The sequence below is a fragment of the Rattus norvegicus genome, chromosome 5 (genome assembly GCF_021556685.1).
Source record: "Rattus norvegicus strain SHRSP/BbbUtx chromosome 5, alternate assembly SHRSP_T2T, whole genome shotgun sequence".
Taxonomy (NCBI): domain Eukaryota; kingdom Metazoa; phylum Chordata; class Mammalia; order Rodentia; family Muridae; genus Rattus; species Rattus norvegicus.
Genome location: NC_141538.1, coordinates 116,656,886 through 116,676,166, shown reverse-complemented (window position 1 = coordinate 116,676,166; position 19,281 = coordinate 116,656,886). Strand labels below are relative to the sequence as shown.

Genomic DNA, 19,281 nt, shown 5'->3' with positions numbered 1-19,281 from the left:
AGTTACAGTAAGGAAGAGAGAGACCCAATAGAGATACAGAACAGCTTATGTGCTTATATGGCTTATAAGCAACCATCCTGTTTATAAACTATGGGCAGCATGAAGACACATGGCAACATGGATTGCATGAGATATGAAACAAGAATTTTTGCAACTGGGTGGAGAAGAAAGAGACTTCAGTACAAGAGGGTACCTTTAAAAGGACAACACTGTAGCTACCATGTGCCCACATTTTCTATATACATGTTAACTTTGCATGCATTCCTTAAAAGTTTTTCATCAATATTTTATAAAATAGGTATGATTAGTAGCTTTAAAAGATCAACCTCAGAATATTAGGCACAACAATCCTGATAGGAGTCAGTGAAATGGCTCAACAGGGAAAAAATTAGCACCTGCTACCAAATTTGCCATGAGTTCAATTCCTGGAACTCACATGGAGAAGATGCTCCCTCAAGTTGTTCCATCTCCACAATCGATGAGCTAAAAGAGTATTTATAGGTAGAGGGAAGAGAACATAAAAAGTCTCCAGTATATATTAGATATTAGCTCTCTATCTGTTGTAGGATTGGTAAAGATCTTTTCCCAATCTGTTGGTTGCCCTTTTGTCCTATTGACAGTGTTCTTTGCCTTACAGAAGCTTTGCAATTTTATGAGGTCCCATTTGTTGGTTCTTGATCTTAGAGAATAAGTCATTAGTGTTCTGACCAGGAAACTTTCCCCTGTGCCTATGTGTTCCAGGCTATTCCCCACTTTCTCTTCTACTAGTTTCAGTGTATCTGGTTTGATGTGGAGGTCCTTTATCTACTTGGACTTGAGCTTTGTACAAGGAGATAAGAATGGGTCAATTTGCATTCTTCTATATGCTGACCGCCAGTTGAACCAACACCATTTATTGAAACACATGTTCCACTATGTTCATAGCAGCTTTATTTATAATAGCCAGAATCTGGAAAGAACCCAGGTGTCCTTCAACAGAGGAATGAATACAGAAAGCACCAGATACCCTAACTCACCTTAAGAGCAAGATTCTAACCCAAAATCCCATCTCATGAAGTTGATAGAGACCTTTAAGGAGAGTAAATAGAGGAAAACTCAGGCAAACATGTAGAAGCCCTTAAAAAAGAAACAAATATATCCTTTAGAAAAAAACAGAATACAATCAAACAAGTGAAGGAATTGAACAAAATGATCCAAGACCTAAAACTGGAAAGAGAAACAACAAAGAAATCATGAGTGGAGGCAACACTGGAGAAGGACAACCTAGAAAAGGGATCAGGAACCACAAATGCAAGCATTACCAACAGAATCCAAGACACGGAAGTGAGAATCTCAGGTGAGGAAGATATCATAAAAGATATCAACACAGCAGTCAAAGAAAATACAATAGGTAAAACATTCCTAACTCAAAACATGCAGGAAATTTGAGACACAATGGAAGGGAAAACCTAAGAATAACAGAAATAGAAAGATGAAGATTCCAAGTTCAAAAGGCCAGAAAACATCTTCAACAAAATTGTAGAAGAAAACTTCAGTAACCTAAAGAAAGCAATGGCAATAAACATACAATAAGCCTATAGAACACCAAATAGATTGGGCCAGAAAAAGAAAATCCTCCCACCATGTAAGAAAAACACTAAATGTACAGAACAAAGAAAGAATATTAAAAGTGGTAAGGGGAAAAGGTCAGGAAATGAGGGGTGTGTGTGTGTGTGTATGTATATGTATATATGTATATGTATATATGCAGACATATCAAAATTACACCAGACTTCTCAGATGCTCAAAGTCAGATGATCTTGAACAGCTATCATACAAACCCTAAGAGTGGAGGAAAAAAGTTTTCCAAGCCAACAGTCCCAAGAAACAAGTTGAAGTTGCCATTCTAATATCCAATTAAATAAACTTAAGTAATTAAAAGAGGAAGGGAAGAACACTTCAAACTCATTAAAGGAAAATCCACCAACATGCAGTCTCAATTCTGAGCATCTATGCTCTAAATACAAGGGCACCTACATTCATAAAAGAAACTTTTAAAATCTCACATTGAACCTCACACAATAATAGTGGGAACTTCAATAACCAACTCTCACCAATTGACAGGTCATTGAAACAGAAACTAAACAGAGACACTGTGAAACTAACAGAAGTTATGAACCAAATGGATTTAAAAGATATTTATAGAACATTTCACCCTAAAACAAAAGAATATACTATCTTCTCAGCACCTCAAGGTACCTTCCTCAAAGCTGATCATATAATCAGACACAAAACAAGCCTCAACAGATAAAAGAAGATTGAAAAATCCCAGGGATTCTATCAGATGACCACAGACTAAGGCCTGATTCCAATAACAACAAAAACAACAGAAAGCCCACATACTTATGGAAACTGAACAGCTCTTTAATGATAACTTGGTCAAAGTAGAAATAAAGAAAGAAATTAGGAAAGAAATTAAAACCTTTCTAGAATTCAATGAAAATGAAGGCACAACATTTCCAAATTTATAGGATACAATGAAAGCAGTCTTAAGAGGAAAATTTATAGCACTAAGTGTCCTCAAAAAGAAATTCAAGAAATCCTATACTAGCAACTTTATAGCACACCTGAAAGCTCTAGGGGGAAAGAAAAGCAGCAAACACACCTAAGAGGAGTAGATAGCAGGAAACAGTCAAACTCAGGGTGGATTCGACCAGTTAGAAACAAAAAGAATGATACAAAGAATCAACAAAACCAGGAGCTGGTTCTTTGAGAAAACCAACAAGATAGATAAACCCTTAGCCAGTGGGCACAAAGATAGCATCCAAATAAGCACAGGGCCAGGTGGTTTTAGTGCAGAATTCTACCAGACGTTGAATACCAATACTCCTCAAACTATTCCAACAAAATTGAAACAGAAGGAATACTACCCAATTTATTCTATCAAGCCACTGTTATTCTGATACCTAAACCACACAAAGACCCAACAAAGAAAGAAACTTTAGACCAATTTCCCTTATGAATATTGATGTAAAAAATGTTCAATAAAATTCTCAAAAAACAAATACAAGAACACACTAAAACCATCATTTACCATGATCAAGTAGGCCTCTTCTGAAGGATACAGGAATGGTTCAATAGGGATGCAGGGATGGTTCAATATACTGAAATCCATCAACGTAATTCACTATATAAACAAACTCAAAGATAAAAACCACATGATCATCTCATTAGAAGCTGAAAAAGCCTTTGACATAATACAAAACTGCTTCTTGTTAAAAGTCTTGGAAAGATCAGGAATTCAAGGCCCATACCTAAACATAGTAAAAGCAATATACAGAAAATCAGTAGCCAACATCAAACAAAATGGAGAGAAACTTGAAGCAATCCCACTAAAATCAGGGACTAGACAAGGCTGCCCACTCTCTCCGTATCTATTCAATATAGTACTTGAAGGTCTAGCTAGAGTAATTAGACAACAAAAGGAGGTCAAACGGATACGAATTGGAAAGGAAGAAGTCAAAATATCACTATTTGATGATGATATGATAGTATACTTAAATGACACCAAAATTTCCACCAGAGAACTCCTAAACCTGATAAACAACTTCAGCAAAGTGACTGGATATAAAATTAACTCAAACAAATCAGTAGCCTTCCTCTACAAAAAGAATAAACAGGCTGAAAAAGAAACTAGGCAAACAACAACCTTTACAATTGTCACAAATAATATAAAATATCTTGGTGTGACTCTAACCAAGCAAGTGAAAGATCGGTTATCACAAGAAATTCAAGTATCTGAAGAAAGAAATTGAAGAAGACCTCAGAAGATGGAAAGATCTCTCATACTCATGTATCAGTAGGATTTACTTTGTAAAAATGTCCATTTTACCTAAAGCAATCTACAGATTCAATGCAATCCTCAACAAAATTCCAACACAATTCTTCAAAAACACTGAAAGAGCAATTCTTAATTTCATATGGAAAACCAAAACCCAGAGATAGCAAAAACAATTCTTGACAATAAAAACTTCTGGGGAATCACCATTCCTGACCTCACGCTGTACTAGTGAGTAATAGTGATAAAAACCAAAGGGTATTGGTACAGAGACAGACAATGAAATAGAACTGAAGACCCAGAAATAACCCACACACCTATGGCCACTTAATCTTTGACAAAGAAGCCAAAACCATACAGTGGAAAAAAGTAAGCATCTTCAATAAATGGTGCTGATCTACCTGGCAGTCTGCATTCAGAAGAATGCATAGTGATTCATATTTATCATCTAGTACAAAGTTCAAGTCCAAGTGGATCAAGGACCTCAAAATAAAACCAGATATACTGAATCTAATAGAAAAGAAAGTGAGAAATAGCCTCAAACAAATTGGCACAGGGGAAATTTTCCTGAACAGAAAACCAATGCCTCAGGCCTAAGACTGACAAATTGACAAATGGGACCTCATGAAACCAAACACCTGTAAGGCAAAGGACACTATCGACTGGACAAAACGGCAACCTACAGATTGGAAAAAAAATCTTCACTAACCCTACATCTAATAGAGGACAAATGTGTACATTATATAAAGAACTTGAGAAGTTAGACTCCAAAATACCAAATAACATAATTAAAAATTGAGGCACAGAATAGAGAATTCTCAACAGAGGAATCCTGAATGGCCAAGAAGCACTTAAAGAAATGTTCAACATCCTTAGTCATCAGGGAAATGCAAATTAAAAAGGACCCTGAGATTCCACCTCACACCAGTCAGAATGGCTAAGATCAAAAGCCCAAGTGATAGCACATGTTGGAAAGGATGTGGAGAAAGAGGAACACTCCTCCACTGCTGGTGGGATTACAAACTGCTACTCTTGAAATCGCTCGGGTAGTTCCTCAGAAAATTGGAAATAGTTCTACCTGAAGTCCCAGCTATACCACTCCTGTGCATAGATACCATACTACAAGAACACGGGCTCCACTATGTTCATAGCAGCCTTATTTGTAGCAACCAGAAGCTGGAAACAATGCAGATGTCCATCAACTGAAGAATGGATACAGAAAATGTTCATTTACACAATGGAATACTAGTCAGCTATTAAAAATGAGGACACTATGAATTTTGCAGGCAAATGGATGGAACTAGAAAATATCATCCTGAGCTAGGTAACCCAGACCAAAAAGGACATGCATAGTATATACTCACTGATAAACAGATATTAGCCAAAAAGTACAGAATACTCATAGTACAACTAAAAAAACATAGCAAGTTTAAGAAAAAGAAGACCCAAATGAGGATGCTTCAATCCCACTTAGAAGGGGGAACAAAATAATCGCAGGAGGCGGAGGGAGGGATGGAGGGACCTGGATGAGAGAGGGAGGAGAAAAGCGAGCAGGATCAGGTATGGGGATAGACAAGAGAAAAGCCGTTAAGGGCCAGGAGAATGAATGGAAATATGTAACGGCAGGGAGTAGAGGGGAGAGAACCTCTAGAAATTCCCAGAGACCTGGAATGTGAGGGGCTCCCAGGATTCAATAGGGATGACCTCAGCTGAAATACCCAACAGTGAGGAGATAGAACTGGAAGAGACCACCTCCAGTAGATAGACAGGGCCCCCAGTGGCTGGATGGGGCCATATTCCCATCTTTAAATGTTTCAACCCTGTCTAAAGGAAATACAGGGACAAAAGTGGAGCAGAGGCTGAAGGAAGGGTCATCCAGTGACCTGTGAACACTTAAGATACATCCCAAGTAGAGGCACCAAACCCTGACACTATTACTGATGCCGTGTTGTACTTGCATACAGGAGCCTAGCATGGCTGTCCTCTGAGGCTCTACCAGCAGCTGACTGAGACAGATGCAGATAGTTACAGCCAACCATTGGACAGAGGTTGGGGACTTCTATGGAAGAGTTAGGGGAAGGATTGAAAGAGCTGAAACTGATGGCAACCCAATAGGAAGACAAACAGTATCAACCACCCCAATCCCCCTGGAGCTCCCAGCGTCTAAGCCACCAACCAAAGAGCATACATGGGCTGGTCCAATTCCCCCAGCACATACGTAGCAGAGGACTGCTTTGTCAGCCCTCAGTGGGAGAGGATGTGTCTAATCCTGTAGAGACTTGATGCATCGGGGAAGGGGGATTTGCAAGGATGGGGAAGATGAGGGTTGCTGGGGGGAAGAAGGGGGAGGGGTGGGGGTGAGCACCCTCTGAAAAGCAAGGTGGAGGAGATGGGGTGAAGAATTCTGGGAGAGGGGATCAGGAAAAGGGGCAACATTTGGAATGTACGTAGATAAAATAATTTTTTTTTAAAGTAAAGAAATTCAAATGTAATAGGCTGAGCAGAGAAAGGAAATGAGAAGTATAAAGATGAGGGAGTTTGCACCTTTACTGGGAAAGAGAAAACTCCACAGCATGGAGTAGCTACAGTGGTGCCTCAATTCTTTTTAAAACAGTAAAAAGTTAAGTGTGAGCATATGAAGGAAATGGCTAATTGAAAGATGCTGTAAAGAGCATGCCTGTTGTCACAAGCCTGTAATCCTAAGTGCTTGGGAGGTATAAGAAGTCTCACAAGCTCAAGGCCTGTCAGCCAGCCTGAATTCAAGGCTAAGTAAAAAGGAGGTGAGGATACAGCTCCATTGGTACGGTACATGCAGAGACCCCTTATTTCGGTGGGGGGGGGGAATCAAGGTTCAACAGGGTTAGAACAGCAAAAAAAAAAAAAATCAATAAATAAATGACAGAACAATGCTCTAGAAGAACAGAGTTTAAAGGAAGACCCAAAGAGAAGGAGGTGATATTGGGCCTGAAAGTCATGATTCAGTTCCAAGAAGAGGCAAGCAGACTGTGACGCTTCTTAAAAAGAACTACAACTACCAGGTCATTCGCTTTCACCAAGCTGGGCAGTGTCAGGGAGAACAGCATGATTGTAAGCAGTAACTGTTTCTCAGCCATTCAATTTTCTCCAGTGTACAGCAACCTGGGAGAGGACTGCAGGCTAACAGCAACAGCTAACCAACCACCTCTGTTGTCTATAAATCCTTATCTGGTGGGGGTTCTTGTGGTTGTTGTTGCTGCTGCTGCTTCTGCTGCTTCTGCTGCTTCTTCTTCTTCTTCTTCTTCTTCTTCTTCTTCTTCTTCTTCTTCTTCTTCTTCTTCTTCCTCCTCCTCCTCCTCCTCCTCCTCCTCCTCCTCTTCCTCCTCCTCCTCCTCTTCTTCTTCTTCCTCTTCCTCCTCTTCCTCCTCTTCTTCCTCTTCCTCTCCTCTTCTTCCTCTTCTTCCTCCTCTTCCTCTTCTTCCTCTCCCTCATCCCCCCTCCTTCTTTTTTTCAGACCTTGGGGAACTTTGCCTTCCATTGTAATGATACACATTTCTGCTAGTTAAAGTAATTCCTGAGAGCCTAGCACAAAGTAGGAAGTTAAACTACTTTAAGAAAGGATAGGGTCATAACATTTGGAAATATTGCTGTACAGTTTAAGAAAATCTTGTCTTTGGTGTGACTTCACAGGGAAGTCAGTGACATCATAAAGAATCCAGTTTACTACTTCAGTCAGATGATCAGAGCACAAAATTGGAGACCTGAACACACCCTATGATTAGACATTTGTTTTTAAACAAAGCAGATCATTAAAAGTAATACTGCCTTCTTCCCCGACAATCTTAAATAGAATATCTAAACCTAAATAGTAATTTAAATAAACATGCAGATCCACAATGAGTTAAATCTTTAACCCTGAAATCCTAGCTACTGGCACTCTACTTAAAACATGTTATTAGAGTCTAAAGTGCAATACAAATTTCATACACTCAGAGAGATCTTTCCTATTTGTCCTCTGGATGTACTCGAATTAGAAGATGGCAATCTCTTGGAGGATGTAATCCTCCTGATCCAGTCTACTTACATTCCAATCAGACAGACTGCTCTCCACACAATTATACAACTGGGTTGAGCGATCCGAGAGATCAACACCCATTTGTAGGGCGTCAATTATCCTAGCACAACAAAAGGTTAGGAATCACACCTGGATGACAGTTCTGTCATATCAAGGCAATTTCAACAGGTTAGAAACCATTTTGCTCACCGGAATACTGATAAAATCTTCAGAGCCAATTGAGCTAATAAATCCTGCACATGGATCAAGCGTAAACAAACAAAACAAAAACCAAAAAATGGCATTTTTTTTTTACTTTAAACAAGGAAAGGTATTAAGAAGACAAGGAGAAGAAGAGAAGAAGAAGAAGAAGAAGAAGAAAAAAAAGCTCCCACGTCAAAGGCAGCTTGGCCGTCTCTCCAAAGCTGTGACTACACCACCATGGGTGCTGTGTGGGCCCAAATGGACAGCATTCTGGGAACCGAGGCTGCCAGCGCCTCCTGGCCACCTGTGAAAGGTAGAGCTGTGTAGCTGCGTGGAGAGCCAGAGTCTGGGACGCAAAGGCTGCGGAGTAGGTGTACGTGGCAGCCGGAGGTTCCGTGCTCTACTCGCCCCGCTCGCCCCGCTCGCCCCGCTCGTGGCCTCGCCGGCAAGCATGGAACCACACTCACCCAGATGATGAGGCTGTCACACAGCGGCAGCTCAGGCTGTGGCAGCGGCTGCGGGTCCTCCATGGTCCGAGAACCTCGACGCCGCGCTCACAGCGACGGACGCGCCTCCACCCGAGCCCGCGTCAACGACCTCCGCGCCCGCCACTGGAGCTCGGCGGCCAGGCCCGGCGCCCGCGCCGTTCACGCGCGAAGCCTCACGCCGCAAACGTCGCGGCGCGACCGCCCCCTGGCCCACCGCGTCCGTCCCGCGCCGCGGCACCTGAGCCAGCCCCGCCCGCCGATCGCACACCGCAAGCTGAGTGACCTCTGCGAGCACCAGTCACAAAGAAGCTGGACGCCAGCGAGACTGGAAGGGCGGGAGGAGCGGGAATAGTTCGCACAGGAGGGCTGCTGATTGGACGCACTCCAGGGACTCTTGGCCAATCAAGGAGGGGTAAAGCCGGACCGCCAGGAGAAGCGGGTGTGGGTGGGCGGAGGTTTATGACCTGGCAGGTGCAATAAGGGCGGGGCGGGGCGGGGCGGGGTGGGGGAGGGCGCGCCTGCGCGAAGTGGAGTGGCCAAAGGGTAGTGGTAGTGGGTGGCTCAGAGGGCAGCCTTCCTCCTCTTCTGGTTAGCACCTGTACAGACCCAACGTCCAGCTGCCAGCGTCTTCTCATTCCCCACGAGAGTGCTCAGGAATTGAAACACCCAAAGGAAGAGGAACCACAGGACCAAGAAACGTGTTTCCTAAGGAATACCAAACCTCCCTGCTGCCTAAGTCAAAGAAGCCCTCACAGAATCACAGGTTGTGACTGATTTCATTTTAAATGGGGCCAAAGGGAAGGCCGTTTTTAGATAGCAAAATTAAATAGTATTCAAAAAGCATAGGTTGTATCTGGGAACCCTTACCCCCTCTATAAATGTTCAAAAAAAAAAAAAAGTGTATGTCCACTGAGGCTGTTGGTGGTGCAAAAGATCTGGAGGGTGGCAAGCCAACATGATGGATTCTGTCTGTCTTGGAAGGGGCTACAATATTCTTACTCTAACTCTTGGTTATCAATGCTTCACTCTTCCATGAGTTCGTCAATTCATACTCTGTATTAAGAAGCAGCTGGTACATTTAAATCTCTGATTTTTATATTTAGACATTAAGTTAAACTTTTGGACAATAAATTATAACCCCCTTATAAATAAGTCCACTTTAAAGATACAGTGAGGGCATTTGCTGACTCCTTTGACGCTATCTTAGAATTTTGGTAAAGTGTCAAGAGTTGCTTAATATTCTGGACACTATAAACAGTAATATAACTTCATGAAAACTACAGGCCTTAAGAATTGAAGAATTGGTATTGTGAGTCTCTCCCAACCTCAGTGTTGCTTTCAGTGTTATCTTATGTTAGAGACCCCAGCCTCTACATTTCTAAAAAGCACTCTAGCTAAAAGATAAGCACCCATTGTGAAAATAATGTAAATTGTAATTGTAAACTTTGCAATTTGAATTGCTATAAACATACATACGTTAAAGCACATGATAACATATATCAGAGACCCAGAGAAGTGGCCTACTAAAATTTAAATTATTTCCAATTTGAAAAGTTAGAAAAACACTACTGAAAAAGAGCAAAAAAAAAAAAAAAGACTAATTGTGATACATGTGAAACAAATATAAATCTAAAGCAAAAATTCAAGGAAATTTTGATATATTTATTTGGAAAGTTTAAAGATTTTTATTTTTATTCCTGTGTGTCTGCAACATGTGTGCAGGTTACCTTGAAGACCAGAAGAGGGCATCAAATCTCTCTCGGAGCTGATAGGCAGTTTTGTGTAGCCTGCTGAAGGGCTAGGAACAGAACTCTGGTCCTGTGCAAGAACAGCAACTACTCTTAACTTTGTGCCATCTCTCCACTTCCAAGGAACTTTAAAATAGCCATACCATCTAAACCCATAATTCCATTTTTGGAATAATTCCATAATTCCATTTGTCAAATCATCACAAATTCAGTCACAGACTGAAGTGACATATTACAAATCAATTACAAGTATTGATCAATTATATGTCCAACATTGATCAGTGACAAGTAATAGTTAATTACTAGTCTAATAAGCAAGAATATTATAGAAAAGTCATATCTAATTAAAAATAACTGGAGAATATTTAACAGAGAAAAGTTCATAATGAATGATTTATTATAACTAATTTATATTAAGTATAATTTTAGATAAAATAACCATAAAATCTTAAATATTTTAATATGTAGATATTAAGCTATTATGTTTATTTGAAATTATTATGTTCTATGTCTTTTTATCTTTCCGTAGTTAGCTGGTAGTAGTTTGTAATGATGGAACAATAGAAGAAACACCTATTCCAGCATGAGTTAGTATTTCAAGCTACCAACTTGGCATTAATTTTTTAAGTTAATGTCTAAGTTTGTACAGTTGACTAAATCTAATTTTAAAATGATACTTGTATGCTTTTTATACTCTTAGTGTGGAGTTGCATAATCTTGCTGAAAACAATGTAATATTGCAAAAGATGATGAAATTTTCAAAGCTATAGTTTCAGTTTCAGAATCGATTCTAAGAAAATAATGAGATTACAGTGATACTTATCAACATTCTAAACAGGCATCATATATCATTCTGTTAATACATTTTGAACTATAATTATTCAAAGAAAATATGATGATTGAATCTGAACATAAAACAAGGGTCTCATTGAGTACAAAATCCTTAAATGTTCCTGTATTGCTTATGCATGTATCCATATGAGAGGGGGTAGGGGTGAGAGAGAGAGGTGGGAGAGGTGGGAGTAGAAAAAGAAAAGTCTAAAGAAAGGAGATCAAAATGTTAATAGTGATGCTTTGGCATGGCCAGGTGCTAGAATAGTGGGTGAGTGTTAACATCCTTTTACTTGACATAAGTTTCATACAGTGAACTTATTCTCAGATAAAATATATAAACTTAAAAATTATTAGAAATTCTAACTACGGTAGGCACTCAACTGTAAGAACATGCACATTCACCTACATATCTATCCACAAAGAGAACTGTTTAAAACTCCACCTAAACTTCTGTGCGATGGAGAGTTGATTCCTTTTCTTATTGCCTGTGTGCTTCTCAGCAAGTCAGTTAATTTCATTATCCCAATTTCAGTGACTGTGAACTAGGACAATGCCACTATGTTTCTGGCATTTCTGGAATTATTCTGGAATTTCTGATGGTGTGTTAGGAGGTATACTTTTAATGTTGTTGGAATGAAATGGGACATTCATCATCAATTCAGAGGAAGAGCTGAAAAATCCAACAGGGGGTGGGGTGAGGTGGGGTGATAGCTCTTTGAATCTCAGCAGCAAAAAGAATGAGGGAATTTTTTTAGGACACTCCAGGTGAAATGAGATTAGTAAAATGTTAATTCACTCTTTCTGGGAGTCATTATGTTCAAGATTCAAATTTTAGGGAAGTCATCTCTCTGGTTGCTTAAATTGGAATATGTACCCAAGCCTTTGCCAGAGAAGGATAGTATGCCTAGAGGAGCTAATCTATTGAGACTGCAGGATCGAGGTGAATCAGAGACAGGACAGTCGAAGAGGATGGTGTGCACAAGACAAAACAGCTCTCAGACTCTGGCAGAGTTGTGATAGGCATTTGATGAAAGATACCAGCTTTTCACATTTGTTCAATCCATTCTTGAGATTTACCCAAGGGACAGTCTTGAAGCGAATCCATGTGTATATTAAGTGGTAACAGTCTGGAAAGACAGGGACAGACTTCCTTGCCAAGGATGTTATCACTCAAAGTTGAATATTGACTTAATGACCAGAAAGGGGGAATCAAGGATGTGGTTCTTTCCTTCACTCTAAACAGGAAGGATTATACCCATTTACTCACATTGGTAGGAACTGTTGCCTGCTGTGCAATCAAGAAAGGACAGTGGGGATTTTGGTCTGAGACTTTTGTAGGTAATAGTTTCAGAGATATATAACCTATTCAACTTCCTCTTAACACATTTTAGCTCCTTGCTTGTCATTGATATTGTCTCCGGTTTGTTGGATTGCCCAAAGAGAATTCTAAGGTTTCCATGCAAATTTCAAGCCAAATAGTGCAAACTCAAAAGTACTGGTTTGCCAGAGCTCTGCCACTGGAGGATGAACATCTTCAGAGCAAGAAACTTAAAACTACCATGAGTGGGAAAAGATTAACGTCAAGGAATTTTGTTACAGCTTTCTTTATAAAGTGTTTTCTGGAAACGAGACGCTGAGATTAGCCTGCAGATCTACTGCATGTTTTTAACCTAACAGTTCTGAGAAATGAGAAGGGAACTATACAGAATTGGGCAGAAGGAGAAGAAGCGGGCTGTGTGTGGTACAGCCCCAGTGAGGTTCACATCTGGAGGCCTCAGCTGGAATGGCCCTTCCAAGTCTTCCTGAGGTTAAGTGAAGATGGATCAGTTTGGTGGGTAGGCTGTCCTGGAGAGGTAGCCTCACAGCCCAGATGATTTAAGAACATGCTGCTGGTTTTGGCTGGCTCCTGGTAGCACTTCCAGGTGAGGAAATAGCCAAGGACATCTCAGTAGTTGAACCTCGGCAGTCATTTTGGGTGAGAGTAGAAGTGTCCTTTGCTGAGAATTTTAGTTAAATGGAAAGGGAAGTGATCATAAGTACACCAATAAATTATCCTAAATACAAAATTGAAATAGTTATAGAAGAAAAGTATTGACATCCCCAGTTCTTAGATTGATAAGATTCCAAAGCAAGCATGGATTGTAGCCTGAGCTGTGGTTTCACCTAGGAGGTTAATGTGAGATAAGTACATAAATGAATTTATGACTGTGCTACCTAAGCAAAGGAAATAGCAAAAAGGTAAATTATGAAACACTATAATCTTTCTAATTCTGTTTTAAATTTGCAGGGAAAAGTCTGATGCTTGTTGGATAAAATGAAATACAACTATTTCATTTACTAAAGTCCTTAATTTTAGTGTAAGTGAATGAATATTTTATCTTCTTCCAAATAACACGAGTGAGAAAAAAGCAGGTGTCGGTTTTTCAAATATTTGAAAACAACAGGTAAATAGAGGCACATCCCATGTCTATATTCACCTAATTGATTCATAAAATATGTCATCATTTTACACTCGGTTAGAAGAAATAGTTCATGCTTCTTACTGGTGACCTATTTTTATGCACAAAATTCCTTCTAATCCTGGTAAGCAGGTTTTCTAAACAATGATCAAAGAGTGGCACATAGTGGATAATCATTTAATCCGCAGATGCCTGTCTATAAAAAGCAATAATAATCTAGCCTTATATGTAGTATCCCTAATCAAGCTATTGCCTATTTCCCCAAGACTGTTAAATTTATCAAAGAATATAACTTAAATGAAGCAAACAGTAAAGACATATTCACATTCATATCAAGCAGGCTTAATAAAAAAAACTACTTTTTAAAAAGTCTACCATCACAGTGTTAGAAATACTGTTTATATGTCATTATATAAGAGAAAATTATATTTGACATGATTCTGTTGCTAAAATGTGATATTCTGAACTCTCTGTGTAGAATTGAAAATATATTAAAGTGAAACTTGCCTGGAGAAAGATATCTTGTTTGTTGTCTATTATATATAACTAATATATTTAAAAATACCAAAGTGCTAAAAAGAAGGAATTCAGGAAATCCTTTAAGGACACAAGAGGAAACTTATTTTGTTGTGCACAATAACAAGTTGGGCTTTAAGAACAAATGGGCAGAATTGCCTATGAAGACATGTAACGTGCTTATCTGTGTAAGTTGCAGAAAATACCCATAAACCAGTTCTGGCTAGTGAGTGTATGGTGCTGCTTGACTGAATTTTCAAGTGTCTCAATGTAGACTGAAAATATTTCTCAGCTCTCCCGAAAACAAGAAGAGAAAAAAGAAAATGGAGGGAAAGCTCAACAAGGCTTAGTCCAAACTACAATTCATTACATGAGGCATACTGACATGGTCCTGAAGCTACATAACAATAATACTCATGAAAATGTATGAGAATGAGGTGTTGTACCATACTCTAAGTGCTTCACAGATGCCTGTTCACTTGTCCACTCTGACCATCTGTCTCATAGCAATTCAGCCATCTGATACAGTATTTTCCACTTTTATTTACAAACATGCTGGTACTTAAAAGCGGTCCCCATGTTCATAAGCTGTCTGTTTCTAACAAATCTCTCTTAAATTCTGTACAGGGAGGTGAGAGAGTATTTTCACAGACTGTTTTGTAAAATAAACAGCCTGTGTGATCCTTCATTGAGCACGTCTGTTTCTCCTGTGGTTGTGGACATGCTTCCGCAATTAGTCCACATTCTTTTCCTTCAACACTGTTTTGCAAGCAAAGCCATCTTGTCCGAATGGATGGAATTGATTGCTATCTGTTAAAGAATCTGCTGAGTGAAGAGGATCAGTAAGTACAATTGTTGATTCTGGGGCAATGAATATATTAACATAGTGGAGCATGTGTCTTTGTTGTATGTTGGGGCATCTTTTGGGTATATGCCCAGGAGAGGTATAGTTGGTCCTCAGGTAATACAATGTCCAATTTTCTGAGGAACCTCCAGACTGATTTCCAGAATGGTTGTACCAGTTTGCAGTCCCACCAACAATGGAGGAGTGTTCCTCTTTCTCCACATCCTCGTCAACATCTGCTGTCACCTGAGTTTTTTATCTTAGCCATTCTGACTGGTGTGAGGTGGAATCTCAGGGTTGTTTTGATTTGCATTTCCCTAATGACTAAGGATGTTGAACATTTCTTTAGGTGCTTCTTTACCCTATTTTTAGTAGGGTTATTTGATTCTCTGGAGTCTTTGTATATATTGGACATTAACCCTCTCTCAGATGCAGAATTGCTAAAGATCTTTTCCCAATCTGTTGATTGCTCTTTTGTCCTAATGACAATGCCCTTTGCCTTACAGAAGCTTTGCAGTTTTATGAGGTCCCATTTATCAACTCTTGGTCTTAGAGAATAAGCCATTGGTGTTCTGTTCAGGAAATTTTCCTCTGTGCCCATGTGTTCAAGGTTCTTTCCCATTTTCTCTTAGATAGTTCAGTGTATCTGGTCTTATATGGAGGTCCTTGATTAGTTGGACTTGAGCTTTGTACAGGGTGATAAGAATGGATCAATCTGCATTCTTCTACATGCTGATCTCCAGTTGAACCAGCACCATTTGTTGAAAATGCTGTCTTTTTCCCATCGATGGTTTTAGCTCCTTTGTCAAAGATCAAGTGACCATAGGTGTGTGGGTTCATTTCTGGGTCTTCAATTCTATTCCACTGATATACCTGCCTGTCTTTGTACCAATACCATACAATTTTTATCATTATTGCTCTGTAATACATCTTGAGGTCAAGGATGGTGATTCTCCCCAGAAATTCTTTACTCATTGAGGATAGTTTTGGCTATCCTGGGACTTCTGTTATTCCAAATGAATTTTCAAATTGCTCTTCCTAACTCTATGCAAAATTGATTTGTAATTTTGATGGGAGATTGCATTCAATCTGTAAATTGCTTTCAGCAAGATGGTCATCTTTACTATATTAATCTTGCCAATCCATGAACATAGGAGATCTTTTCATATTCTGAGATCATCTTTGACTTCTTTCTTTGAAGACTTGAAGTTCTTGTCATATAGATTTTTCACTTGCTTGGTTAGAGTCACACTGTGGTATTTTATATTATTTTTTCTAATGTGAAGGGTGTCATTTCCCTAATTTCTTTCTCAACCTGTTTATCCTTTGAATAGAGGAAGGCTACTGATTTGTTTGAGTTCCATTTTTAGCTAGCCGCTTTGCTGAAGTTGTTTTTCAGGTTTAGGCATTCTCTGGTGGAATTTTAGTGGTCAGGTAAGTATACTATCATATCATCGGCAAATAGTGATATTTTGACTTCTTCCTTTCCAATTTGTATCCCTTTGACCTCGTTTTGTTGTCTGATAGCTCTGGCTAGGACATCGAGTTCTTTATTGAATAGGAAGGTAAAGAGTACTCAGCCTTGTCTACTCTCTGATTTTATTGGGGTTGCTACAAATTTCTTTCCATTTAGTTTGATGTTGGCTACTAGTTTGCTGTATATTGCTTTTAATATGTTTAAGTATGAGTCTTGAAATCTTGAACTTCTCAAAACTTTCATCATGAAGGGGTGTTGAATTTTGTCAAATGCTTTCTCAGCATTAAGTTTGTTTTTGTACGGGATTATGTTGATGGATTTCAGTATCTTGAACCATCTCTGTATTCCTGGGATGAAGCCTACTTGATCAAGATGGATGATCATTTTGATGTGTTCTTCGGTTTGCAAGAATTTTTTATTATTTTTGCATCCATATTGATAAATGAAATTGGTCTGAATTTCTCTTTCTTTGTTGGGTCTTTGTGTCATTTAGGTATGAGAGTAATTGTGGTTTCAAAAACAACTTGGGTAGTCTTCCTTCTGTTTCTAGTTTGTGGAATAATTTGAAGCGTGTTGGTATTAGGTCTTCTTTGAAGAATGATAGAATTCTGCACTAAACCCTGGGCCTTTTTTTGGTTGGGAGACTTTTAATGACTGCGTCTATGTCTTTAGGAATTATGGGGCTGCTTAGATGTTTTATCCAATCCTGATTTAACTTTGGTAGGTGGTATCTGTCTAGAAAATTGTCTATTTTATCTAGATTTTCCAGTTTTGCAGAATATAGACTTTTGTAGTAGGATCTGATGATTTTTTGGGTTTCCTCTGTTTCTGTTTTTATATTTCCCTTTCATTTCTGATTTTGTTAATTTGGATACTCTTTCTGTGCCCTCTGGTTACTCTGGCTAAGGGTTTATAGATCTTGTTGATTTTCTCAAGGAAACAGCTCCTAGTTTTGTTGATTCTTTCTATAGTTCTTTTTGTTTCTACTTGGTCAATTTTAGCCCTGAGTTTGATTATTTCCTGTCCTCTACTCCTCTTGGGTGTATTTGCTTCTTTTTGTACTCGTGCTTTCTGGTGTCCTGTCAAGCTACTAGTGTATGCTGTCTCCAGTTTCTTTTTGGAGGGGGAGGACTCAGAGCTATGACTTTTCCTCTTAGCACTGCTTTCATTGTGACACATAAGTTTGGAAATACTGTGCCTTCATTTTCATTACATTCTAAAACATTTTTAATTTCTTTATTTCTTCCTTGACCAAGTTATCACTGAGTAGAGCATTTTTCAGCTTCCATGCATATGTGTGCTTTCTGTTGTTTTGTTGTTGAAGAAGATCGGCCTTGGTCCATGATGATCTGATAGGATGCATGGGATTATTTCAGTCCTCTTGTATATGTTGCTATCTGTTTTGTGACTGATTATATGGTTAATTTTGGAGAAGGTATATGATTTTGTTTTAGGATAAAATGTTCTATAGATATCTGTTACATCCATTTGGTTCGTAACTTCTGTTAGTTTAACTGTCTCTAGTTGGTTTCTGTTTCTATGATTTATGCATTGATGAGAATGGGATGATGTAGTCTCCCACTATTATTGTGTAATTTGCAATGTGAGCTTTGAGATTTATTAAGTTTCTTTTATGAATGTGGATGCCCTTTCACTTGGAGCACAGATGTTCAGAATTGAGAGTTCATCTTGGTAGATTTTTCCTTAGATGAGTATGAAATATACTTCCTTATCTTTTTAGATAACTTTTGGTTGAAATTTGATTTTATTCAATATTAGAATAGCTACTACAGCTTGTTGCCTGGGACCATTTGCTTGGAAATTTGTTTTCCAGCCTTTTACTCTGAGGTAGTGTCTGTCTTTGTCACTGATGTGTGTTTCCTTTATGAAGCAAATGCTGGGTCCAGTTTGTTAGTCTATGTCTTTTTATTGGGTAATTGAGTCCAGTGATGTTAAGAGATATTAATGAAAAGTGATTATTGCTTCCTGTTATTTTTGTTTTTTGAGGTGGAATTATGTTTGCATAGGTAGCTTCTTTTGGGTTTGTTGAAAGAAGATTACTTTCTTGCTTTTTCTAGGATCAAGTTTCCCTCCTTGTACTGGAGTTTTCCATCCATTATCCTTTGTAGGGTTGGAAGAGTGTAAGGATATTATGTAAATTTGGTTTTGCATGTAATATCTTGGTTTCTTAATCTATGTTAACTGTGAATTTTGCTGGGCATAATAGCCTGGGTTGGCATTTGTGTTCTCTTAGGTTCTGTACGACGTCTGCCTGGGATCTTCTGGCTTTTAGAGTCTCTGTTGGTGTAATTCTGATAGGTCTGCCTTTATGTGTTACTTGACCTTTTCCCCTTACTCCTTTTAATAATCTTTCTTTGTTTTGTGCATTTGGTGTTTGGACTATTATGTGCCTGAAGAAATTTCTTTTCTGGTTCAATCTGTTTGGAGTTCTGTAGGCTTCTTGTATGCTTATGGGCATCTTTTTCTTTAGGTTAGGGAAGTATTCTTCTATAATTTTGTTGAAGTTATTTACTGACCCTTTAAGTCAGGAATCTTCTCTCTCTTCTATACCTTTTTTCCTTAGGTTTGATCTTCTCATTTTGTCCTGGATTTCCTGGGTATTTGTGGTTAGGAGCTTTTTGCATTCTGCATTTTCTTTGACTGTGTGTCAATGTTTTCTCTGGTATCTTCTGCCCCTGAAATTCTCTCTTCTATCTCCTATATTCTGTTGGTGATGCTTGCATCTATGACTCCTGATCTCTTTCCTAGGTTTTCTATCTTCAGGTCTACCTCTTTGTGATTTCTTTACAGTTTCTATTTCCATTTTTAGATCCTGGATGCTTTTGTTCAATTCCTTCACCTGT

The 19,281-nt window shown here is 38.9% G+C and overlaps 1 protein-coding gene and 2 long non-coding RNA genes across 9 annotated transcripts in view; 2 read left to right on the top strand and 1 right to left on the bottom strand.

Annotated features, from left to right (window-relative positions):
* The window catches only part of Hook1 (hook microtubule-tethering protein 1), a 63,248-nt gene extending 54,414 nt beyond the window's left edge, over positions 1–8,834 (bottom strand). For 4 of the 5 annotated variants that reach the window (XR_015619714.1, XR_015619715.1, XM_087549047.1 and 1 more), the window contains exon 1: positions 8,519–8,790. Coding sequence is in view for 3 of the 5 variants with exons in the window: in XM_087549047.1 (XP_087405173.1) it covers positions 8,519–8,581 (63 nt within the window). In the remaining 2 variants the exon portion in view is untranslated. 5 annotated transcript variants of the gene reach the window in all.
* Positions 8,835–9,068: 234 nt separating this feature from the next.
* On the top strand, positions 9,069–10,548 carry LOC120102925 (uncharacterized). The gene is made up of 2 exons (XR_015620352.1): positions 9,069–9,302; positions 10,262–10,548. It is a non-coding gene; the product is annotated as an uncharacterized LOC120102925 (long non-coding RNA).
* Positions 10,549–13,408: 2,860 nt separating this feature from the next.
* The window catches only part of LOC120102925 (uncharacterized), a 64,290-nt gene continuing 58,417 nt past the window's right edge, over positions 13,409–19,281 (top strand). For all 3 annotated transcript variants that reach the window (XR_015620358.1, XR_015620359.1, XR_015620357.1), the window contains exons 1-2: positions 13,409–13,478; positions 14,724–14,938. This is a non-coding gene — a long non-coding RNA (uncharacterized LOC120102925). The remainder of the gene's footprint in view (positions 13,479–14,723; positions 14,939–19,281) is intronic.